This window comes from Alosa sapidissima, chromosome 12 (genome assembly GCF_018492685.1).
Source record: "Alosa sapidissima isolate fAloSap1 chromosome 12, fAloSap1.pri, whole genome shotgun sequence".
Classification (NCBI taxonomy): Eukaryota; Metazoa; Chordata; class Actinopteri; order Clupeiformes; family Clupeidae; genus Alosa; species Alosa sapidissima.
This window is the reverse complement of record NC_055968.1, coordinates 5,384,274-5,409,273: the sequence shown is the minus strand read 5'-3', so window position 1 is coordinate 5,409,273 and position 25,000 is coordinate 5,384,274. Positions and strand designations below refer to the sequence as shown.

Genomic DNA, 25,000 nt, shown 5'->3' with positions numbered 1-25,000 from the left:
ACTGTTAAGATGAGTCTAGACCACTGGTAATTCTACAGAGAGGATTGTGTGTGTGTGTGTGTGTTTGTGTGTGTGTGTGTGTATGTATGTGTGTGTGTGTGTGTGTGTGTGTGTGTGTGTGTCATAGACAGATGAAAGAATTAGATTGCACTCACCGAACCCTCCCTCTGGTATCAAATCTGTTGTCTGTTCATTTCCCTTCTCTTTATGTCCACATCCACATGAAAGTTTCTCAGCAGTACATCTGGCTATCACATTAACTGAGGACCTAACCTCTTGAAAAAGACCCTGCAATTGTGCTTACATTATTACTGTGTTTTCCAAAAGGCATTTCATTCAAATGAGAGGGTGTCAGCCCCTATCAGAGAACACAGATGTGTCAGACATCGCAGCCCACCCACTTGCATGCCGAACGAGAGCAGATTTAGCTTTGTTCGTCTGGCCACCTTGGTGCTACTCACCCATGCACTGACTAATGCAAATACCAGCAGCGGCAGCTCAGTCCAGTTGGCTCCCTCTAGAAACTACTCTGTGCTAATGAACTGATAGGGTAAAGCCCAGTCATTTTTACGGGTTTGCTTAGTCTCCGTCATGAAGTGGATGGTTATTGAAGTCTCTTCCTCAGTGGACGGCTCAGTGGACGCCGGTCTGAGGGATGCTGTTGTTTGGTCTTCAGCCCTCTCTCACTGCCTCAGTGGGCTGTGTTTATTCAGACTGGACTAGGGGGGGGGGGGGGGGCTCACATGCCAACTAGGCTTGGTGAGCTGCATAGCAGAGCCATAGTGTTTGTGCAGAGGTCACAGGATTCAGTTCCTTAAGGGGCGGTGTGGAGGGGCGGTGTGCAAAAAGGCTTCTTTTCTCCACTCTCATGGACAGAGAAACAAATCTACAAGATAACTGAATTTAACCGTGCTAATATTCTAACATGGCTGGTCTAGGAGGAATTTAGCCAGAAGGCATGAGATATCTGGCTTTGACCTTTCGGCACAGGAGGAAGTGCAGGACCCTTTTACGTGACCTGTGACCCATAGCCTATGGCCCCATGTCTCCCCTGGGGGACTCTCCGTGCGCTATAAATAGGCCCGTCACCCCGGATCAGGCCTCGGCGGGCTTCAGACCCTGCTGCCTGTCTGCACAACCAGCCTGTGTGGCTCAGACGTCAGCGCCGCACGAACAAGTGATAAAACGCCGGCCGACAAGCATCCCTAAAAGAGAAAAAACGAGAGGGGAGGGGAAACAAGCTCAGGTTCACTAAGATTACTGTATCAGCACAACTCTCCCCTTAGGCTGACTAGATCTGCGCTTCGCCTTTTGAGTGTCTCACTGATTCTGTATCAGTGCAGCACAATGGGGCTGGCCGCCTCTGTCAGAGCGATTCTCCACCACTGTTGACTTTTTAGCACCGGAGAGCGACCATCAGAAAGGGATACACACCCTTCTCTAATGGCTTAATGTCATGTATTTATTTTTTTATCGAGAGAGAGCGTGGATGTGATGCAAATGAATGATAAACATGCCTGTCATCCAGGCAGGGCTTCACAATTTGCCCTCAATATAACTAATCAAACACAAGTATTTATCAGATAAACTGCCACTTGAAATAAATATGATAATGTGATTTGTTTACCCCAAAAATTGGCATTTCATTCAGATGATTTGAATAGGCCTGCTCTTGGTAATGCTGAAGACAGGTAGATGGTAGATGTGTTCTTTAGATAGTGACAGGTGTCTCATCACCACATAGAGGCCGCCTCATGGCAATGTTTATTTTCTTAAAGAGCAACATTGCCCCCTGCTGGGCTCCTTGCACCCTGCAGAAACGATGTTGTGCTTGCCATAAATCACCATCACCTTTAAATCCTTTTCCTGGGGAAGAAAGAGGATGGAGGGGGGCGTAAAGGGACACACCAGGGGGAGGAGTGGGGGCCGAAACGCGCCCAGAAGCGTCCAGCGCGCCGGGGTGAATGTGGGTCGCGTAAGCTGCTACAGGACTCAGGGCCATGGTGTGTTGCAGGGCTTTTGGGCTAGCGGGAGAGAGAGAGAGAGAGAGAGAGAGAGCCGTGCTGGTGTGGTGCTGGGGACAGAGAGAGAGAGAGAGCCGTGCTGGTGTGGTGCTGGGGACAGAGAGAGAGAGAGAGAGCCGTGCTGGTGTGGTGCTGGGGAGAGAGAGAGAGAGAGAGCCGTGCTGGTGTGGTGCTGGGGAGAGAGAGAGAGAGAGAGAGAGAGCCGTGCTGGTGTGGTGCTGGGGAGAGAGAGAGAGAGAGAGAGAGAGCCGTGCTGGTGTGGTGCTGGGGGACAGAGAGAGAGAGAGAGAGAGCCGTACTGGTGTGGTGCTGGGGGACAGAGAGAGAGAGAGAGCAGTGCTGGTGTGGTGCTGGGGAGAGAGAGAGAGAGAGAGAGAGAGCCGTGCTGGTGTGGTGCTGGGGACAGAGAGAGAGAGCCGTGCTGGTGTGGTGCTGGGGACAGAGAGAGAGAGAGAGCCGTGCTGGTGTGGTGCTGGGGAGAGAGAGAGAGAGAGAGAGAGAGCCGTGCTGGTGTGGTGCTGGGGAGAGAGAGAGAGAGAGAGAGAGAGCCGTGCTGGTGTGGTGCTGGGGAGAGAGAGAGAGAGAGAGAGAGAGCCGTGCTGGTGTGGTGCTGGGGGACAGAGAGAGAGAGAGAGAGAGCCGTACTGGTGTGGTGCTGGGGGACAGAGAGAGAGAGAGAGAGAGCCGTGCTGGTGTGGTGCTGGGGGACAGAGAGAGAGAGAGCAGTGCTGGTGTGGTGCTGGGGACAGAGAGAGAGAGAGCAGTGCTGGTGTGGTGCTGGGGGACAGAGAGAAAGCCGTGCTGGTGGGCGCACTTGCATTTGGGTGTCTGCGTCTGACAGCACTCCTCGCTTTTTTGACAGGATGCCTTCGCAGTCTACATCTGCCATCCCCACACAGTGGGCCACATCTCCAACACTCTCCCTCTCTCCCTCCCTCTCTCCTTCCCTCCCTGTCAATTCAATTCAATTCAAATATGCTTTATTGGCACGACAAATCATATGATGCATTGCCAAAGTGTTCACAGGAATAGTGATAATTACAAAAAAGTAAACAAACAAACATATACAAACATTACAAACATTTACACTTCATCAATACACTGTGTGTGTGTGTGTGTGTGTGCGTGTGTGTGTGTGTGTGTGTGTGTGTGGGCGCGTTTCTCAGTGGTCACTCCTCCTCTTTTTGTCACAGTTGTGTATGTAGTGTGCAGCTAGTATTGCACAATCTTCCTCTTCTCCTAATAAATATCTAATTTTCTTGTGATTTTCGATCTCAAAGAATTTTGGATATATAGATTGGAATTTTGGATAGAAGTTGGAGCGTATTTCTTTGTAGTTTGGGCAGCTAGTGAGGAAGTGTAGTTCTGACTCAATTTCTTTTTTGTCACAGTTCACACAAAGTCTGTTTTCTTTAGGCAACCAGGTTTGCCTGCGTCTGCCTGTTTCTATTGCCAGACTGTGGTTGCTAAGCCTGTATCTAGACTTTGTGGTTGCTAAGCCTGTATCTAGACTTTGTGAGAGCAAAGAGCAATGGGCTCAATACCCGATTGGAATATTTTGAGCCAAATTCTGATATTTATTGGTATTTCAATAGTAATAGATTTTTTATGGCATAGAAAGCCCTTCGTGCTTTTTCTTTCAACTCACTCACGGCCAAGCATTTTCAATCCAAGGTAACTATAATTTGTGACATGTTCTATTTTTAGTTTATCAAATGTGAAGTTGTGTTTGTTTCCCAGACAATTTGTTCTCTTTTGGAATGTTAATACTTTAGTTTTTTTGGTGTTAATAGGCCTCCCTGTCTCTCTCTCCATCTCTCTCATGCACAAGGCACTGTATGCCTGTGGTCAATTAGTGTGGAAAAATAGCACCACGGCTGGAGAATGGGAATATTTAGCAGGATTCTCTTTACTTTTTCAAATGGGTTTTGTGGTGGGGATTACATAGTCAGATCTAAATCCAAATTGTTGGGTTTTTTTGTTTTGTTTTGTTCTGCCAAGGTCATCCATGATTTGTGGCAAGTCTCCTGCACTGAATGCTGAATGCTAGGGGGAGGAATGAATTCTGGTTTAGGGGTCGCTCTGCACTTCTTCCGTACTCTAAAAGGTGGTCAAGGAGGGTCCCCAGAACTATTTTTAATTATTTTCATCTCTTATTTTACTCAACCCTGTGACCCAACATGCCAGTTTCCAGATGCTGGTGCCTCCCAACATTCCAGTCCAAATCTGATTTCTGGCCTTCTCTTGTGTTTGCTCCCAAATAATCTACTTTGCAAGTGTCTTCAGAGGTCTATGTCTGTCTGGTAGCGACTTCTCTGGTTTTATGCTTTATGTTCCCCACTCTTCCCCATGGTGCAAATTCTTGTATTCAGATTGGCCACTGTGTCACTATAGGACTTTTTTTCCCCTGACCACTATGAAAAAAGAATGTGATGAGTCTACAAGGGCCAGTAGGTTGCGAGAGGGAAATGTGGGGCATCCAATTTTCCAGCCAAGCTCTGGAACGTTTTGGGAAATTGGAGGTCAGACGCGGAACGCTTCACACAATCCAAGTTGCCGCCAAGAGGAAGACTCGGGAGATCCAGCAGAGAGAAAGAAATAATTAAAGCCGAGGGAAATTCATCTGTGCCGCGTGAGACTGGGGGAAGTCATGGAGAATGTCATTTCCAGAGCATTACCTGTCTCCGTTACAAGAGCCCTAGTTAAATATTTTAAAGATGAGCCTGAAAGCTACTAAGGACTGTCGCTCAGCCTCTCTGTCTCACTGAAAGGCGCCCTTGCTAGGCTGCAATGGATATTAACTGCTGAGGATTGCTTTTAGCCATTGCGGTGTGTCCAATAACCAGTATTGATATATTAATAACATCAGGTTGTGCTGAAGTGTTTGAGACTTGAGACATCACGCAAATCGGCATGGAATGACTTTTGTACTGAAGTGTTCTCATGTGCTATTGCTGTAATATGTCTCTCATTGGGAGGGCTGAATACCAGCGCTGTCCGTTGTCAAATACACTTTTAAATAGATCTCTCAGTGCCACAAATACAGATTCCATTCAATCTGCCATATTTACATATTGCATTGTCTGCAGTGGAAGTGTGGGATAATAATTCATTTGCAGAGGCAGGGAAATGTTTAAGAGTTTCTACAGTCATGAATTCATTACAGATGCAGTATATTTTCACCCACAATCTCCAGACTTATGTGAGTGCATGAAAAGCTTACCATTCTCATATGTGGTTGGTTATCACATTTCACAGTTTCAGAGGTAATGTTATTTGTTTTGCATATTAACAAATATTTCAGATGCTGTACTAATGTTGTTCCCCTAATCACCATTTATCCATATCCAAATGATGCCACAATATAGGCTACTGTAGAATATATACAGTATATACAATGGACTATTTAAGAATAAATTAAATATGACACACAGACCATATCATCCGAATAATGTATACAACAAAAATCTTATCAACATAATGTGTACAACACAAATAATATCATCATAATGAGTAATGTGTACAACACAAAGCTATATCTGTATGCACCACATATTCCTCATCTAAACAAATCCTTAACCAAGATACAGTATGTTAGTTCATGTCAAAGTGCAACATGTATGCTTAGTGCCACACAGCACATTTAGACTAATGTTCTACTCTGTTCTCCACCACACAGAAAATCCCCTGCGGTTTAGAGCCTGAAACCAACTGTTTTCACTGTGCCTTTTTCCCTCCCCCAAAAGCACACGAGTACCTCTGAAGCGCATGCTAAACGACCCTCAGGCTATGAAGAAAAGCTATTTAAATTTCAAAGACAAAGAAGGGATGGCCAAAAGCAATGGCTTTAAAAAAAAACTATGAAACATGGCACAGAAAGGGAAAGTCATAGGAGAGGCTGGATTCCAGCAAGAGTGCTGTTAGACAGATTGACTGTGATACCGTTCCCTGTGGGCCAGACCTAGAAAGGTTTTCTCAGGGGCTTTCTCCTGATTCATTTCTGTGTGCTTGATGCATGAAAGCCCTGTGGCCTTGCTTACAGGGTTCACATTTGTTTATTAGTGGTGTTAAATATGAAGCTCATCTTTAAATAGTTACCCAGATTTGCATCAGTGATATCTCTGCACAAATAATGTTTTTGCAAAGCCCTCTCTCTCAACACAGGTCCTTTAACTTTAGAGAGATGCTAGAGGTGGTGTTGCTGGTAGTACACTTCAGCTTTCCTAGCAGGACTAAAAATAAACTTTGAAATCATGTGACTTGCATTTAATATCCTAGAGATGGATATATTCAATACATTTTTTAATTCCAGTGTTCATGTCAGCAGTGTCACAGTTGTCTTTGACAGAAATTAGTGTCATGCATGACCATATACATTCTCTCCCACTGGATAGACTTTCTGTCACTGTCACTGTCATCTTTCTTTCGCTAAACAGTCATCTAAAAATGTTTTTTTTTTTTAGTATCTCTAGCATGTTATTGTTCTTTGTGGTAGTGTATATGTACCAATGAATCTTGTCATCAATCATATTTTTATTCTTTTACAGATCAGAAAAGGCTGGAGAAATTGCTACCATTCCTCTAACTAAGGTAGTGGTCTTGTTTATGTTCCATTTTGATATGAACCTATAAAATAGACAATGGGTTTCTACAAACCACTCATGTACTGTATGGTGTTTTTTTTTTGTTTAATGGTGGGGTTTTTTTGTTGTTTTTTTTTTGTTTTCTGTTTAATTCCAGGCTATGCCTCTGTTCATTAAAGACCGCTGTTCTACCAAGTACTTCTTTTGTAGCCCAGTAGCACTACTCGCCTGAACGCCTGCGAGGCCATTTACGGTACCCCATTGAATCACCACTTTTTTTCTCCCTTCGTGTTCCTGTAATTATAGATATTATACATTTCCTAAGCTTTTCACTTTGTCCGCTTTTCAGAAGATGTGCAATCACAAATAACAGAGGGTGGCTGGAATTGATTGTCTAAAAGCCATTTCACAGGCTTCAGGGGGTGAAATCCCTCTCTGCCGGCGGATGTAACATTTTATTTGAAACCTCCAAGTGAGTTACAGCTCATTAGAATAATTACCTTAGTCACTTAGTTTGCATTTAGATCAGGCCACACTGGCTGTACATGGGGTCTAGTTGGACCACTCGCTCCATGACACCCGCTGTCATTCTGTCTGTCCAGTCAGAGCAACAGTCCTCGTGTGACATGCTGCAATTAGCCACTGAAATAATGTCTGTTTCGGTTCATCCTATGTACTGTGTGTAATGAATATCAAGTGTTGGCAGTGTGGAGCTGCAAGTTAATGTGCCTTGTGTCCTAGTATTTCCACACAGTGTAATGCACAATGGATGCCTCACTGCAGCTTGGAAGCTCCCAAAAATGAATAGTGGGAGAATGACTTAAAGTAATGTCCTTTACTACACTACACCTGTTTGTTGAATAGTGGGAGAGTGACTTAAAGTACCGTATTTTTCGGACTATAAGTCACACTTTTTTTCATAGTTTGGCTGGTCCTGCGACTCAGGTGCAACATATATATATTTATATATATGTTTTTTTCCTCTTCATGACACATTTTTTGACTGGTGCGACTTATACTCCGGTGCGACTTATAGTCCGGAAAATATGGTAATGTCCTTTACTACACCTATTTGTTGAATAGTGGGAGAGTGACTTCATGCCCTTCATTTCAACCACTGTGCCGGGGCACACTAGTGTGCCGTGAGAGATCATCAGGTGCACCGCAGAAAATTATCCAAATGTCACTCACTGGTCCAGAAAAGCAACTGTTGCATCAAAGAATTTATAACCACATGCTCTCATTGATTGTATGATTGCACTATTTGTGGTATGCAGGCATTGTACAACGGGGGCCCCATATCCAGTATTCACAGAATCATCACATATCCAGTTCATAACAACAATTAAATTAGATATAGTCACCTACAAATAAAACAGAGGGTGCTTGTTTTATTGAGCAGGTCTTGCATAGAAGCCATAATAAGGCCATATCTGTGTATTATTTGAAATTTTAGGCTATGGTATGTTTATTTTTTCTTCACACAGGATGTTAGTGTGCCGTGGGCCATTATAAGTGTGAAAAGTGTGCCGTGGCACAAAAAAGGTTGAAAAACACTGCTTTACTACACCTATTTGTTGATGGACCACCATCACAAAAGGTTCAGTGTGCAGCACAACACCTTACATGTACAAATAATTAGGTTTGCATTTCATTGTGTAGCCGCACCTGCCACCATGTGCGCATGCATATAATAACACACGCTAACCACCTCCGACATTAGAAGCTGTTTGTGAATACATTTCCTCTAAGTGCGCTGGAGTGCCCCTCTGTGGATTATCCTTCATGAGACTCGCTTTTGTCATCCGGGCAGTGTTTATCATCGCTGTGGCAACCCTGGTGTGAAAGAGAGTTGTTTTTCTCCATTTCGCCCATGGTCTCTGTTCTGACAGTCAGCCTCGCTCAGCTCAACCCCAGCGCGTCGAGGAGCGGAGCGACGTGAATCACGCATGAATTATGCATCGTGAAATATTTCCAAGCATGCCCCTTATGTTGCCGCACTCATCTTAATTTGGTCGAGCGGTTCCAGTCCAGTAATGGCTCTGAACATTATCATTTCAAAAGCTCATAATGCGAGTATTCCCGTAATTCAGCCCCCCCCCCCCTCCCCGTGCCAGGGTTATGGGAAAGCTGGAGCCGCTGGATCTGGTCCGAGCCGTCGCCTGTGACTCAGCGAATGAGCTCGCAGCGTTTGTTACCTATACTGTACATTTGCCAGCCGAGCGCCCATTGATCACATTCTCATTAGCGGAGTTGCTTACTTTGTCGGAAGTAAAATGGGCCGCGGTTTTCTGTGTCAAAAACAGTGTGTCGTCTGTGTTTGTAGGTAGCCGCTCTTATGTTGCATCAAAGGGTACCGTGAGTTAGACAACCCTTCACCGAGATCAGTGGATTGGGTTAGTGATGAATAATTAATCAGACCTTTTGCAGTCAAGTTCTGGTATAGTGCGCTCTCTCTCTCTCACCAGCCCTTTCTTGGCGGCGCGCTGAGAAAACCAGGGCTGCCTTTGAATGGCGCACTCATCCCAGTTGGTAAACAGCACATTTGATGTTGCAGCCTCAAGTTGTCAGTTTTCAAAAGTGACACAGAAAAAAAGAGAGAGAGAGAGAGAGAGAGAGAGAGCTAGCTCAATATTTCTGTGATACTGTGGCTATGTCATGGCAGACACTAGTGTGCACTTTAGGGCAAATGTTTGATAGTGGAGCCTCCTCAGATTAATGACAGGCATTTCAGTCTGAGTGGATTAACTGTGTAGAGTAATACCAGCTATGGTCTACTTACTTTTAATCCAGCGGAACATGCGTGAGTTCAGTTGTTTCATGCCTGCTATAATCCTGTCACGGTTACCATTCACAGGGACTTATAGACATAGATTTAGAGGCACCTTGCAGCACTACATATTTTTACTCACCATTTAATTGTATGTCCCTGATAGTTTCATTTCCAGGGACATTATCCTGTATTTAGAAAAAAGAAGCCTGGAATCGTCAGGAAATACACTAGTATATATGTATACATGTACATTTACATTATAATAGGCAATATGTTATACAACTCTTCTCTTGAACAGCATGTTTGCTGATTCCAATGGTCTATGTATACTATCAGTCATCACCTCATCTCAACTTCTTAACTATCTCATAATCTTGTAGGACTCTTATTGCTCCCGAGCACTTTGCATCAGCACCTTGGAGAGCAGCATACTCAGGCAGGTTCCACCATCAGAGACTTCTCCAATGTATGCACGGTGAGGGAATTTAGAGTTGGGCTTTCCTTTCCTCTAGCTTTGTTACTATGCCGGGGCTAAACTACACTGTTGCCTTGCTGTTGACATTCATGTTTATGCAATAACTGTGTGTGTGTGTGTGTGTGTGTGTGTGTGTGTGTGTGTGTGTGTGTGTGTGTGTGTGTGTGTGTGTGTGTGTGTGTGTGTGTGTGTGTGTGTGTGTGCGTGTGCGCTCGCACATATGAGAGAAAGTGAAAGAGAATGCAAGTGTGTGCATGTGATGAATTAGACATATTGCATGTGTTGGTTGAAGTGTGTGGGTGTGTGCGCATGAGTAAGAAACGGTGGGCAGAATGTGAGCCGGTGTGAGTGCAGGTGACATAGGCAGACTAAGGAGGAGCGGAGCGGGCGGCTACACCATCTCTTCTCCTCCAACACCTGTGGGAATAGAATGACAGCAGTCGGTGGCACCGAGGCATTTGATTGGCAGGTGCAAGCGACAGCTCTTGGGGATACACTAACAGCTCACCAAGCATCTCTCTTCCTGTCCCCAATCCACTCTAACACAGTAACACAGGCTGTGTGTGTGTACACGGCAAGAACTAATCAACATTCATCGAGTGTCACAATTGGGATTGTTTGTGGAGCCTTGCTGTTTTTCCAAGCCTCATGTACTTTTAATGGGGCAGACAAAGTCCATCTCAGTATACATATATCAATTATCTACGACCAAACAGGGGTCTTGTGTTAATTTGTGCGATATGTCGTTATCGTGTGTAACACTGTTAGCAAGCAAGTGTTCCAGCTGCAAACAAATTGGGCAAATTCATCCTCACTGTCTGTCGTAATGAGAGCACATTAAGGAATCTGTTTTAACCCAAATGAGTTCTTGGAGCTCAGCGTTGTTTGCACTCACCCCTTGTCCATCCACCATCCACAACCACCCCCCCCCCCCCCCCCCCCCCCCCCGCCACTCCCGCGGAGCTACTGAGCCGTGGCCGAGGCTGACCGAGTAATGGGTCATAATGGCAGCGGGCAGCGGGCTGATGAGATCACGATTGGTTGTGAATCAATTACAACATTAACTCTTCTGATCGTAAGTAATGACTTAATGTGACTTTAATGGAAGTGTGTGACCATTGTTTCACCCATATACTGCTGATGTGGGTATAGACGCCGGTGCATATTTAAAAGGGGCCCTTGAGGGTTGTGCACTTGCCAAGTTGTACTCAGTTTAGTGGTGAGACGCTGCCAAAATAGACGCATTCTCAGTACAGCTGAGGTTTACATTTTCTTTTTGGCTACAAGCAGGTTGCAGTAGGATGTTCCCATGCAGGTTGCAGTAGGATGATCCTATGCTGCGATTGCTACAAGCAGGTTGCAGTAGGATGATCCTGCGATTGCTGACTGGAGTTCATTTGTAGCCTGCGCTGTTGCGCTTCCCTCATACTTGCTGGTAGAACCATCAAGGCAAAGTCTTAACTCCACCTTTGAGAGAGTGGTGAGATTAACCATCTGTAATTGACCAGGCTGTAGAATGAATGTGTCTGGTGCTAACCTTGGGAAATACAGAGGCTTAGGTTAATTAAATTTTGTTTAACGATGAGTTGTTTATTGAGTTGTTTGTGTTTGGATGGAGTGATTGGATAGAGAAGTTAAGATGAACAACAACAAAAAAGCCTGACCTTGTACAGACCTTGTTTGTGCGTGCGTGCGTGCGTGCGTGCGTGCGTGCGTGCGTGTGTGTGTGTGTGTGTGTGTGTGTGTGTCTGTATGTCTGCATAGAAGTATTTTGGTAGATGGGTCTGTACGTAGATGGGCCCCCAAGGTGCAGTGTGTTTTCTGGACAGGAATGTCCCACAAGGGACCAAGCTGCCCAGGCCGGCCTGGCACAGTTTCAGTGGAGCAGAAAAACCTGTAAAAAATTGACAATATCCGTCAAAGTTGGATACCAAATGTTGCCAAGGCAACACTGGATAATCCTGATGCTGCTGCTGATGAAGATAATAGTCTGTGTACAGTAGTCAAATCAATACTTTTCCTGCATTTCTTAGGTAGTTTGCAAGATAAGATGGCTGAGAGTGAGATGAGATTCTGCAGTGTTTTTGTATTGCTGCACATCATCAAATAATCTCTGATTTTTCTGTAAAAACTGAAGGTCAACCTTAGATAAAAAAAAATGCACCAGAACTCCATCATAATTTGATTGACATTTGGACTGCTCCTAGATCAGATGGAGAAGAGTCTGTGCAGGTTCTCTGTTTTCTCTCTGGCTCGGTGTGTGCCTCTCCTCAGTAAGAATGCGTCAGGTCAATTAGAGGGAGCATCATGCTGCCAGTCATGTATCGCGCAGCATTCACTCTGTGTATTACTCAGGGTCAATACCTGTCAGATTCGTTTGAGCAGGAGCTGAAACAGAGCGGTCCCATCCATAATTCAGAGGAAGCCTCAAATATCGGGCACCTCATATGGCCACATGGAGTGCTGAGACGGACCTGATTGATCTGGAGGCCTGACCTGCACAGTCAGGGCTACCGGCTCCTCACACATTGATCGCCAGGCTTGCGCAATTTGCATCTTACACTCCTTTGTCGTGTGTGCCCATCATTACTCTGTTTTGCTGATACCTGATGTGTCAGGGAGAGTACTATTTACTGGTGGTTTTATTTTATTTGTTTATATGTAGAAGAGCACAGAGAATAGCATTGTTTAGATCTTGGATCTTTCATGTTACAGTTTGCAATACAGTCATGATCTCTTGTCTTTCACAGTTTTGTTAGGCATACTGTATGTATAAAGACCATGCCTTCAAACTTTGAAACTTGTCAGACAGAATTTATATGAGCAGTGAGATATTTCTACACAAAATCCACGAGGGCAGAAGCTATGGCATGGGCCCTACAGACAAATCAGTCCTTCAATGCCCCCCTGTATCCAGTGTCATGGCTGTAGCCCAGATGGGTCAACAGCTTTCCTCAGAACTGAAATAAACTGATCCTTCTCATAAACATTCATTCATGTTTCCACAGGAGTAACTTGCATGAAAACTTTGGTGACTTTTCACCAGACAGTCAGGAAATGAAAGTGTTTGAACTTAAGAGAGTAGTTCAGAAGAAGAAGACGCCCCCCCCCCCCCACACACACACACACACACATACACACCGAGAGCAATGGGGCTGCAGCATCTTTTTTGTACCTTCTCCTCTAAATAAATAATATATGTTCCCACTTACTTATTCAAATATGTTTATGCTCATTCTAGCACTGCGCATCTTCATTGAAAGTCAAAGAGCCTCCTCACCAGTGGCAAACTTGAAAGCGAGCGGAAGGCATCTTTGAAGTCCTCCACTCCCATGGGCCTGAACTTTGGTTCCTTCTCATTCAGATAGAGACGAGTGCTGCAGTAGTAGCAGCAGCAGCAGCAGCAGCCTGTCTGAGGCAACGCTGGCCGTGTGTCAGCACATTCCCGCGGTAAGCGCGGGGTCTCTCGCTTCACCCCACTGCTCCTGTTCCTGCTACACAGAGGACAACTTGGGGGAAACAAGCCCCTACAGTTCAGACAGCACAGGCCCCCGACTTCCTCAGGAAATTACCCCGTTCCCGTACACAGCGCCTCGGTTCCGAGTTTCACACACATTCGGAACAGCAGCTTTGATGTACAGCGAGCCAAGTTGGGATTCTGTGTGGAAATGTTGAACGATTGTAGATCTGAGGCTACACAATATGGGTAGGGATTATGTAGATGAGAGCGTCATGCTGAGATTTCCCTAAAGCTGGCTACAGCAGCAGGGGGTGCTTTAGACTGGCATGACGACTTTAGGAACAGATTAGAAAACCCGGCATCCGATCCACTGATATTGTCTCATTACTGTAACTGCAGACAATACATCTTAGATCAGCTGAATATCATTGCCCTTAAAAACACAAGGTTAGTCAGAGATTATTTTAAGGCACTGGTTAGCATCATTACTCATCTGCCGTTGCTAGTTTGTGCGAAAAGGCCTTTTCATAATTCAGACAATAACTGTGACTGAAAATAAGGCAGTGCAGTGATTTTTGTCTGTCACAGAGTGCAGATGCAGAGACGGCAGAGATATTCAGTGAGAATACCAGAGATGGTTGTATAATTCTTTGATTATTTGGGTAGAGATGCAGCCGGGCTGCCAACTAACCAACCAGCAAAGCACTGCAGTGATGACATTATATTCCAATGATGTCCATCAAAACAGAAGACTGAACCAACTTGACCTCCTCTGCAAAACCCATTTTAACTCACCGCAACTGGCACCTCCACAGTAGCATTAAAAGAGAGACCATTTAAGATAAAGAGTTATCAGCAAAGCAGAAAAACCCATTCTCCAGACGTTGGTAATGCTTTTTACTGTGGCTTTGTCAGAGCTGTGATGAAACTAATGAATAGAGATTTGTATTCCCATTTTTTGTTGTAGATTACTTGTTTAAAGGGGTCATGCTGCAGAAATTCATTTTTTTCCTTGTTGGCTTTGACAGAAGATATGTCTATGTGACTAGGGAACGTACCAGGCTTTTCGAATTTGATTATTCCCTTCCCTGCCTGTAATGGCATTGCAAACTTTACAAAAGCATCTCAGAGAATGTTGTAACAGAAAAGTGTATAGCATGGCTCCTTTAAATGTTTAATTTCACACAAAATATAAGTAATCTCGTCCTCCTTTTAAAAAAAAGCAAAATGGTTTCCGAATACACGTTGCACTGTAGGCGTTGAAAAGCAGGGATTCCCATCAGCAAGACATATTTTCATATGGTAAAGGTCAGCCCAAGCTGCTGAAGCAAACTTTTCCCTGCCGCTCGCCCGTTAGGGATACTTCGCCGGCACGGATGGAGGAGCCTCTCTGTCTGTCAGAGCTGGAGCGGCCGCTGTTCCCGCTGAGTGATGGAGCCGCACAATCAGAGGTGCACTTTCATTTGGAGCCCAGAGCCGCCGCGCCGGAGCCACAGAAGTGGGTTATGGGATATTAATGGTTTTAAGGCCCTTAATTTCACCTGTGTTGCCATTTATCACACGGCTCTCTCAGCGCCATCTTCTCTCCCCTAACCCTCGCAGGCTCCTGTCCTTGTGGGTTGACAAAAATGAGAAATTCTTCTTCTCTCCTCTTTTTCTCTTCATCCCCAGTTTAAAACGCCTGTGTGAGACTAGATAATTGAAAAAGAGGAGGTCAACATGCGTGTAGCTGTGTGTATATATATCTCCCTGTGTGTGTGTGTGTGTGTGTGTGTGTGTGTGTGTGTGTGTGTGTGTGTGAACTCTGTTCATTTTGGCTGTTGCGATTTCACACAGAGGTGGCAGAAGTGGTAGAGTGTGCTCATCAGCTATCAGCTTGGCTTCCGTCAGGAACAAGTTCTCTAAGCGTGCAGCAGCGCCACAAAGGCCCCGACCACGGCTGTGACGTGCAGACATTATGAAAATAAAAAGATTTCGGCAGGAAACTGTCAAGAGCTAATTTCTCCGAGCCGGCATAAATACACTTGAAAGAAGGTAAGATGGCTCTGTGCTAGAGCAACGCTCCACTAAAGCAAAGCTCTGTGGCTGCCTGCCTCTGCATCTGTCCCCCTTCACTCTCTCTCCCATCGTACGCTTGTGTGTGTTTTGACAGACCTCTGTAAGTTGCAGCCATGTTTGATTCTCTGTATTCATAATGTTTCTTGTGGTTGTGCTGGGAAGGGCTGACAAAAGGTTCCTTAGATCTTCCATGAATATGCTATCGCATCTTTCACCACACTGCCATGTAATGGGTTGTGATATTGTCGAGAGCCGAAAGCTTGCTTGCTGTGCATCAATTGTTGGGAAAAGGTCAGAATTATCATAGTATTAAAAGGATGCTTCCTCCACTGACTGGTACAAGCAGGGAATCATTCAGTCATCAGAGACAATGACAGTGGCATAAATAATACATTTGTGGCTCCTCATGGAAATTAGTTGTAATTCAGTGTGAATATAACCTGACCTGATACAGTACATATCCTAGTGAAATGACACGGTCACTGTGTGAGTTCATAGTCAATCTGATAGAGCACTATAATGATTTAGTGCTGGTTAGTGGTGTTATTGGAGTGATATTAGAATAATGGATGGATGGAGTGATCCAGAGAGAGAGATATGGATCATCAGATCGGCCCCCTGCAGGAGAAGTCTCCCAGCATGGGGCCCCAGGTCTGTCACTGTGATAGCCAGGGTGCTTTGTTCACTCACAGCTTGGTTTTATTTTTCTGTTGCTGAAATATCCCACTCCTGCATGGGAGAGAGTGTGTTAAGGCTGTGTGTGAATGTGTGTGTGTATTTGTGTGTGTGTGTGTCTGTGTGTGTGTGTTTGTGTGTGTGTGTGTGTTTGTGTGTGTGTGTGTGTGTGTGAATGTGTGTGTGTATTTGTGTCTTTGTGTGTGTGTGTGTGTGTGTGTGTGTGTGTGTGTGTGTGCGCATGTGTGTATATATGTGCGTTTGTGAGTGTGCATATGTGAGGATGTGTGTGTGTGCTGAATGGTGGCAGGATATTAAACAATAATCTGCACAGTCCTTTGCCTCAGGGGCATATGGTGAGACACCGCCCTGAGCTAGAAAATTTGTGATCTAATTTAAGGGCAGCGAGGCATTCAGTCTTCCCTCTGTGGACTCTTGGCACTCCACTCCTCTCCTTTCCTCTTCTTTCCCCTTCTCTCCTTTTCTCCCCTCCCCTCCTCTCCTCTCCTCTACTCTGCTCTCTCGCTCGTGTGGAGAGGTGAGCTCTCTGTGCGTTTCCCTGCTCCGTGGCCTGCGCGGTCCCGGCCACAGTCCCACCGTATGATTTGTGTGCCAGCTGCTCTGGCCACCATCTTAGCTCGTGTGCACACACCACACTCACAAGGCCCATCACTCTCCCAGCCTGAGGCGCAGACCCGCGCACACGCACAGAAATGAGAGCCCAGGCAGCAGTGTCATTCGTCCTGGACCAAACAGCAGTTTTCAGATTACACTCAGCATGAGTTCATGCGCTTTCCTCCAGGTTCAAACATTTATTTCGAACTTTTGATTCAGGTTTTGGTTTATTTTATTGCTCCCCCCCCCCCCCCCAGTAATGTGTACGGTCTTGCATACTGCACAGCGAAACACGTTCTGTGGCGTGGTGACCACAGATTTGCATTCAGCCAGTGTGCGTGATGAAAGAGGTATGGGGAAAGACCGTGGGGAAGGTAAAGATTGATTTGTCAGATGGGATTTCATACCCAGTCCTGTGAGATTGAAACATCAGGTGTCTCTCTGAAGTGACAGTGGATGATGAGATCACAGGCTGAAAAGAGAGAGACAGAGAAGGAGAGAGAAAGAGAGAGGGAGAGAGATGAAGAGATAAACGTGATGGATACGAGTCTGCAGCCATCCCCAAGAGCCTGCACCATCATCTAGTGTGCAGAATAGCATTTCAATGTTTTGTGATGTAAAACCACTGCTGCACAATGCACACTTATATTCATTATTTACTATTTGTTCACATATGTATGCAGGCAGATAGATAGATAGACAGATACATAGATAAACAGATAAAGAGACAGAAAGAGAGAGAGGGAAAGCGAAAGACAAAAAGGCGCTACCTTTGAACTTGGTGAGCCTGTGCCTGGAGCACTTTGAAAGATCAGTGTGTCTCTGAAAAACACTCAAATGTCATAAGGATCTGTCCCTGCAGTGAGCGGTGGCCTTTCAAGCTTCACCTTCAGAGTGGCCGCAACCCCCGACAACCTAACGCTCCCTCCTCTCAGCTCCTGTGCTCCTCACCCAGGGCAAGGTGACCAGGGAGAAGGAGAGGAGAAAGAATGGGAACAAATGAATAGAAGACATGAGGAAGGATGGTTTATGTTGATCTGATTGCTGGTAAAGCCCGTCTGTGGACTGAACTGCTCTCTCACACACATACTGTAGTGCTGGACGACTGGCACTAGGACAGTGGTGGGAGCAGGGGCTGCTTGGGCAGCAGTAGGTGAGGACATGATGCTTGGACTTCTGTTGCCACTGTATTGTGCGAGAGACAGTGCACACATTATGATAATTAGTGAATAACCGAATGACCACCAAAGGTCAGTGTTGGTCTTCCTGCCTTCACGTGTCTAATACACCTGAAGTGGCCTTATGTAATTGACTCAGACAAGTTCTCTAAGCGTGCAGCAGCGCCACAAAGGCCCCGACCACGGCTGTGACGTGCAGACATTATGAAAATAAAAAGATTTCGGCAGGAAACTGTCAAGAGCTAATTTCTCCGAGCCGGCATAAATACACTTGAAAGAAGGTAAGATGGCTCTGTGCTAGAGCAACGCTCCACTAAAGCAAAGCTCTGTGGCTGCCTGCCTCTGCATCTGTCCCCCTTCACTCTCTCTCCCATCGTACGCTTGTGTGTGTTTTGACAGACCTCTGTAAGTTGCAGCCATGTTTGATTCTCTGTATTCATAATGTTTCTTGTGGTTGTGCTGGGAAGGGCTGACAAAAGGTTCCTTAGATCTTCCATGAATATGCTATCGCATCTTTCACCACACTGCCATGTAATGGGTTGTGATATTGTCGAGAGCCGAAAGCTTGCTTGCTGTGCATCAATTGTTGGGAAAAGGTCAGAATTATCATAGTATTAAAAGGATGCTTCCTCCACTGACTGGTACAAGCAGGGAATCATTCAGTCATCAGAGACAATGACAGTGGCATAAATAATACATTTGTGGCTCCTCATGGAAATTAGTTGTAATTCAGTGTGAATATAACCTGACCTGATACAGTACATATCCTAGTGAAATGACACGGTCACTGTGTGAGTTCATAGTCAATCTGATAGAGCACTATAATGATTTAGTGCTGGTTAGTGGTGTTATTGGAGTGATATTAGAATAATGGATGGATGGAGTGATCCAGAGAGAGAGATATGGATCATCAGATCGGCCCCCTGCAGGAGAAGTCTCCCAGCATGGGGCCCCAGGTCTGTCACTGTGATAGCCAGGGTGCTTTGTTCACTCACAGCTTGGTTTTATTTTTCTGTTGCTGAAATATCCCACTCCTGCATGGGAGAGAGTGTGTTAAGGCTGTGTGTGAATGTGTGTGTGTATTTGTGTGTGTGTGTGTCTGTGTGTGTGTGTTTGTGTGTGTGTGTGTGTTTGTGTGTGTGTGTGTGTGTGTGAATGTGTGTGTGTATTTGTGTCTTTGTGTGTGTGTGTGTGTGTGTGTGTGTGTGTGTGTGTGTGCGCATGTGTGTATATATGTGCGTTTGTGAGTGTGCATATGTGAGGATGTGTGTGTGTGCTGAATGGTGGCAGGATATTAAACAATAATCTGCACAGTCCTTTGCCTCAGGGGCATATGGTGAGACACCGCCCTGAGCTAGAAAATTTGTGATCTAATTTAAGGGCAGCGAGGCATTCAGTCTTCCCTCTGTGGACTCTTGGCACTCCACTCCTCTCCTTTCCTCTTCTTTCCCCTTCTCTCCTTTTCTCCCCTCCCCTCCTCTCCTCTCCTCTACTCTGCTCTCTCGCTCGTGTGGAGAGGTGAGCTCTCTGTGCGTTTCCCTGCTCCGTGGCCTGCGCGGTCCCGGCCACAGTCCCACCGTATGATTTGTGTGCCAGCTGCTCTGGCCACCATCTTAGCTCGTGTGCACACACCACACTCACAAGGCCCATCACTCTCCCAGCCTGAGGCGCAGACCCGCGCACACGCACAGAAATGAGAGCCCAGGCAGCAGTGTCATTCGTCCTGGACCAAACAGCAGTTTTCAGATTACACTCAGCATGAGTTCATGCGCTTTCCTCCAGGTTCAAACATTTATTTCGAACTTTTGATTCAGGTTTTGGTTTATTTTATTGCTCCCCCCCCCCCCCCCAGTAATGTGTACGGTCTTGCATACTGCACAGCGAAACACGTTCTGTGGCGTGGTGACCACAGATTTGCATTCAGCCAGTGTGCGTGATGAAAGAGGTATGGGGAAAGACCGTGGGGAAGGTAAAGATTGATTTGTCAGATGGGATTTCATACCCAGTCCTGTGAGATTGAAACATCAGGTGTCTCTCTGAAGTGACAGTGGATGATGAGATCACAGGCTGAAAAGAGAGAGACAGAGAAGGAGAGAGAAAGAGAGAGGGAGAGAGATGAAGAGATAAACGTGATGGATACGAGTCTGCAGCCATCCCCAAGAGCCTGCACCATCATCTAGTGTGCAGAATAGCATTTCAATGTTTTGTGATGTAAAACCACTGCTGCACAATGCACACTTATATTCATTATTTACTATTTGTTCACATATGTATGCAGGCAGATAGATAGATAGACAGATACATAGATAAACAGATAAAGAGACAGAAAGAGAGAGAGGGAAAGCGAAAGACAAAAAGGCGCTACCTTTGAACTTGGTGAGCCTGTGCCTGGAGCACTTTGAAAGATCAGTGTGTCTCTGAAAAACACTCAAATGTCATAAGGATCTGTCCCTGCAGTGAGCGGTGGCCTTTCAAGCTTCACCTTCAGAGTGGCCGCAACCCCCGACAACCTAACGCTCCCTCCTCTCAGCTCCTGTGCTCCTCACCCAGGGCAAGGTGACCAGGGAGAAGGAGAGGAGAAAGAATGGGAACAAATGAATAGAAGACATGAGGAAGGATGGTTTATGTTGATCTGATTGCTGGTAAAGCCCGTCTGTGGACTGAACTGCTCTCTCACACACATACTGTAGTGCTGGACGACTGGCACTAGGACAGTGGTGGGAGCAGGGGCTGCTTGGGCAGCAGTAGGTGAGGACATGATGCTTGGACTTCTGTTGCCACTGTATTGTGCGAGAGACAGTGCACACATTATGATAATTAGTGAATAACCGAATGACCACCAAAGGTCAGTGTTGGTCTTCCTGCCTTCACGTGTCTAATACACCTGAAGTGGCCTTATGTAATTGACTCAGACATGAACACTGGAGTTTTGATAACCTTGTTTAACCCAAACAATGGAGAGCAATGCCATGTGATGGTTTGGATTTCATCTGTAGTAGATCTTGAGTGGCATCTAGTGGTTTACAGATGTTACTGCAGTCGAGCGAAAAATAAATAATGAAAGCAATGGCAACTGTTCTGTCTTCTGCCATCTCATCTCGTCATACATCTTGTGAAATGGGTATTACATCATAATGACAAATACAGACACTTATTATTAACCAACCCTTTTTTCTAAGTAATGTTTTATTTGATATAATTTTACATCCTGTGAGGCAGACCTTTCCGTTAGACGCCAGCAATGTCAGCCCCATGCCACGAGTATACTGAATGTGAATGCTGACCCTTAAAACATATTATTCACCTGTCAACTGTTGAGCATTGTGCTGCAACAAAGCATACATGATTGTGCTCCTGTTGAAAATGGCTGTCACCATCTGTCACAAACAAATATGTTTGAATTCAGTAAGTCAAAGAGTCCCTTTGTCAAAGTTCTTTAGAGTGTATGGGAAGATTTTTCACTTCCTCTTTGCTTGACTGAACTCATAATTGGTTGTGGGAAAGTTTAATTCATGACGCAGACCTTACTTTACTTTTAACTGAGACTTGGTTAGATCAAGCAAACAGTGCTGCTACTCTCATTGAATCAGCTCCCCCAAATTTCAGTTTTTTGTGTGCTACCAGAGCAAATAAAAAAGGTGGGGGGATAGCCACAATTTTTAAGACGTCTTTTCAGTGCAATCAGTCGTCATTCGGTGACTTTACTTCATTTGAATATCTGTGTGCACGCATTAAGTCTTCTCCTCAGATTTTATTACTGACAATTTACAGGCCTCCAAAACATTCAGCAAAAGTTTTTCTTGAAGAGCTAGGTGAACTGCTTTCAGTCGTTTGCATAGAGTTTGACTGTCTTATTATATCAGGGGATCTAAACTTGCATGTGGATAATCCTGAAAACAATTATGCCATGGAATTCATTGCACTAATCGATACTTTCTCCCTAACACAGCATGTACAGGGGCCAACACACTCTCTCGGCCATACCCTCGACCTTGTTATCACAAAGGGTCTCGATGTCTCTACAGCTGTTAAAGACCTGGCCTTATCTGATCATTTCTGCGTGTTCTTTGATGTGTCTATGTCCCCACACACTCAAAACACAGCTATGATGGTAAAAAGGAGAATCATAAATGATCAGACAAGTGCTCTCTTTGAGCAAGCACTTTCACTAAAGTCAAGTCAACTGTCAGACTCTGTAGAAGACTTATTTGATCACTTTAATGCAAAAATGGCAAACATTATGGATGACATTGCTCCATTACAATTCAAGAAAGTTAAGGACAAACAGAAAGCACCATGGAGGCAAAATCCAGCAGTTAAACTTCTAAAAAGAGAGTGTAGGAAGACTGAAAGAAAATGGCGTAAATACAAACTTCAGATCCACTATGAAATCCATAAAGAGATGCTCCGCACATATAACTCTGAAATATGCAAAGCAAGACAGTCCTTTTTTTCTAACATTATCAATAGAAGTTCAAATAACACTCGTATTCTATTTTCAACTGTTGATAAATTAACAAATCCCCCCTCACAATTAGCGCCTGAACTTCTCTCAACTAATAAATGCAATGAGTTTTCATCTTTTTTTAAAGGTAAAATTGACAAAATCAGACTCAACATATCTGCTCAGTTACAAATTCAACAACCTGACCTTCCAGCAACAAACAGAGGGAAACTAAACGTAATGTCAGAGTTCAGCTTGATGGACTACGAAACACTTAAAAAAACGGTACAGAATCTCAGCTCTTCCACATGTGTCTTAGACACTCTGCCTACCAATTTCTTCAAAACTGTGTTTCAACATCTCATAGCGGCGGATGTCCTTCAAATTGTAAATGTATCACTGCTGTCTGGCACTTTTCCTAGGTCACTGAAAACAGCTGTTGTAAAGCCACTTCTCAAGAAGAATAACCTGGATGCCTCCATGCTAAACAATTACAGGCCCATATACAATCTACCTTTTATTGGCAAAATTATTGAAAAAGTAGTCTTTAATCAATTAACCACCTTCCTAACATCAAATTTGATTGCTTTCAGTCTGGTTTTCGGGCAGATCACAGCACTGAAACAGCTCTCATTAAAGTTTCCAATGACATACGCCTAAACACAGATTCAGGTAAAACATCAGTCCTAGTGCTACTGGACCTTAGTGCAGCATTTGATACTGTTGATCACTATATTTTACTACACAGACTAGAACACTGGGTTGGATTTACAGGCATAGTTATCAGCTGGCTAAAATCATATCTACAAGTAAGGAGCTTCTTTGTTGCCATCAGAAACTGTACCTCAACACCAACGTCCTTGACCTGTGGTGTTCCCCAGGGGTTGATCTTAGGGCCACTATTATTCAACCTCTATATGCTCCCACTTGGACAAATCATCCAAAATAACTTGATTTCATATCATAGCTATGCAGATGACACACAAATTTACTTAGCTCTGTCACCAAACGACTATGGTCCTCTTGAATCTATGTGTCAGTGTATAGAACAATATAGAACAAATCAACACCTGGATGTCTCAAAACAGCTTCGCTGCTTGGCCCCCAACTAACACTATGTTTCAGCTAAATTTGCTAGTAGAATCAAACATTTTCATGCATGACTGTCTCTAAATTTGTTTTTCCCAATCTGTGTTGTTTGTCATCATTTTATTCACACTAGCTCAGGCATGCGGACATGAATAACAACGGCACAATCTTTCTTCCTCTCGCCTCTAGAAGCCCTCTGTGTGTGAAATGGTTCTTTTTTCTGACGACTTGTTCTTCACAGATCATAACCCAGAAGTACCAGCGCTTCTCCTGGGTGGCTGACCTGATCCAGACCTTCATCGCCATCAGCATCACCGTGTCATTCCTGGTGATGGGCTCGGCCATGAAGCACACAAGTACGCCCCTCTCTGTTCCTCACACACCTAGGGCTGGCGCATGGTACTGTTCTAAAAGTTCTGCAACAGAACACTTTGCAGGCCACATTAATGGCATTAATTGCTAGAAAGCTAAGAGGCTAATTATGTTAATCAAAGCCCATTAACATGACTCGGAAAGGTTCAATAATGAATGAAAATGACTGGTTTGTGTTGTACTACTAAGTACATTGTTGAGTCACGGTTAAATACAGGTGTCATTGACTGAATGAATCATGCCATTTTTCTCTACATGTGGACATTAAACCAGCCCTTCATAGGAAAAGCAGCTGAACAGCTTTTCTTTTCAAACTGGAAAAGGGCACTTCCAATAGGCATACAGAGTCTCTGATGTTATACCATAGAAAACAGAAGCAGTACACAGATTTTGGTGTTTATAAATGTTTCATAAATGTAAAAGGTACAGAGCACAATACGATGCATTGCATGCGTGTTCACTGTGTGTTTTCTGCTACAGTTGAGGGACTTGTAAGCTCACAGTGGAACCTCAAGACGGAGTGGCTGTCTAAAATCAGCAAGTGGACAATACCGCAGTCCCTGCACAATACCAAAGGGTACTTTCCCTTTTTCTTCTCTCGGACATCTCAGGATCTGTTCTGCCGTGAGATAATTTCACAGGCCATTTGTTGCACCCCTTTTTTTGATGATTACTTCTCATACAGCCAGCATATTCTTTTACTTTTCTAATAGGAAAGACTTTCTGGGGCATTGAAATGCTGCCTTTGATGAATAGCTGTGATTTCCCTAATGCTAACCCAACTATCAATCCACTTTTCTCTGCAGTTTATCCAGTGGCTTCGCCTGCTTCCTCGCCTTCGGAGTCATTTTCATTGTGTCTGCTTGTGATCCCAAGGTTGGTGGGAGCCAGTGTTGAGTCTGGACTAGGGAGGTGTTGTATAGCGCAGCAGCATCATTGCTGCATAGACCAGGTCCAACAGAACGCCACTTCCTGTATCGCAGCATCTGTTCTTTAACTCACTTCATAGTTCACTGCGTTGCAATTGAAATCGGCAGCGTTGTTTTGTGGACATTGCCCGCAAAACACAATAATCTATAGTAGAAATAAAACGCAGGAAAATACAGTGGCCATGCCTGACCAATTCCCATAAGTGGACAAACCCGCTTCTGCCCCACTGCTGGACACTGGCACTGTGATTGTGTGGGGGTTGGGACGGATCCCTGCTTGTGTAATGTTTTAACTGTATTTTCTCTCAGGGATTCGTGGTGATGC

At 44.8% G+C, this 25,000-nt stretch overlaps 1 protein-coding gene across 1 annotated transcript in view; it reads left to right on the top strand.

Annotated features, from left to right (window-relative positions):
* Positions 1-25,000, top strand: part of si:ch211-51h4.2 — a 97,831-nt gene that overhangs the window by 69,956 nt on the left and 2,875 nt on the right. Inside the window, exons 13-17 of the mRNA XM_042057473.1 lie at positions 6,572-6,614; positions 23,616-23,730; positions 24,227-24,323; positions 24,553-24,622; positions 24,985-25,000. The exon at positions 24,985-25,000 is cut by the window's right edge and continues 88 nt beyond it. Coding sequence (XP_041913407.1) covers positions 6,572-6,614; positions 23,616-23,730; positions 24,227-24,323; positions 24,553-24,622; positions 24,985-25,000 — 341 coding nt within the window. The remainder of the gene's footprint in view (positions 1-6,571; positions 6,615-23,615; positions 23,731-24,226; positions 24,324-24,552; positions 24,623-24,984) is intronic.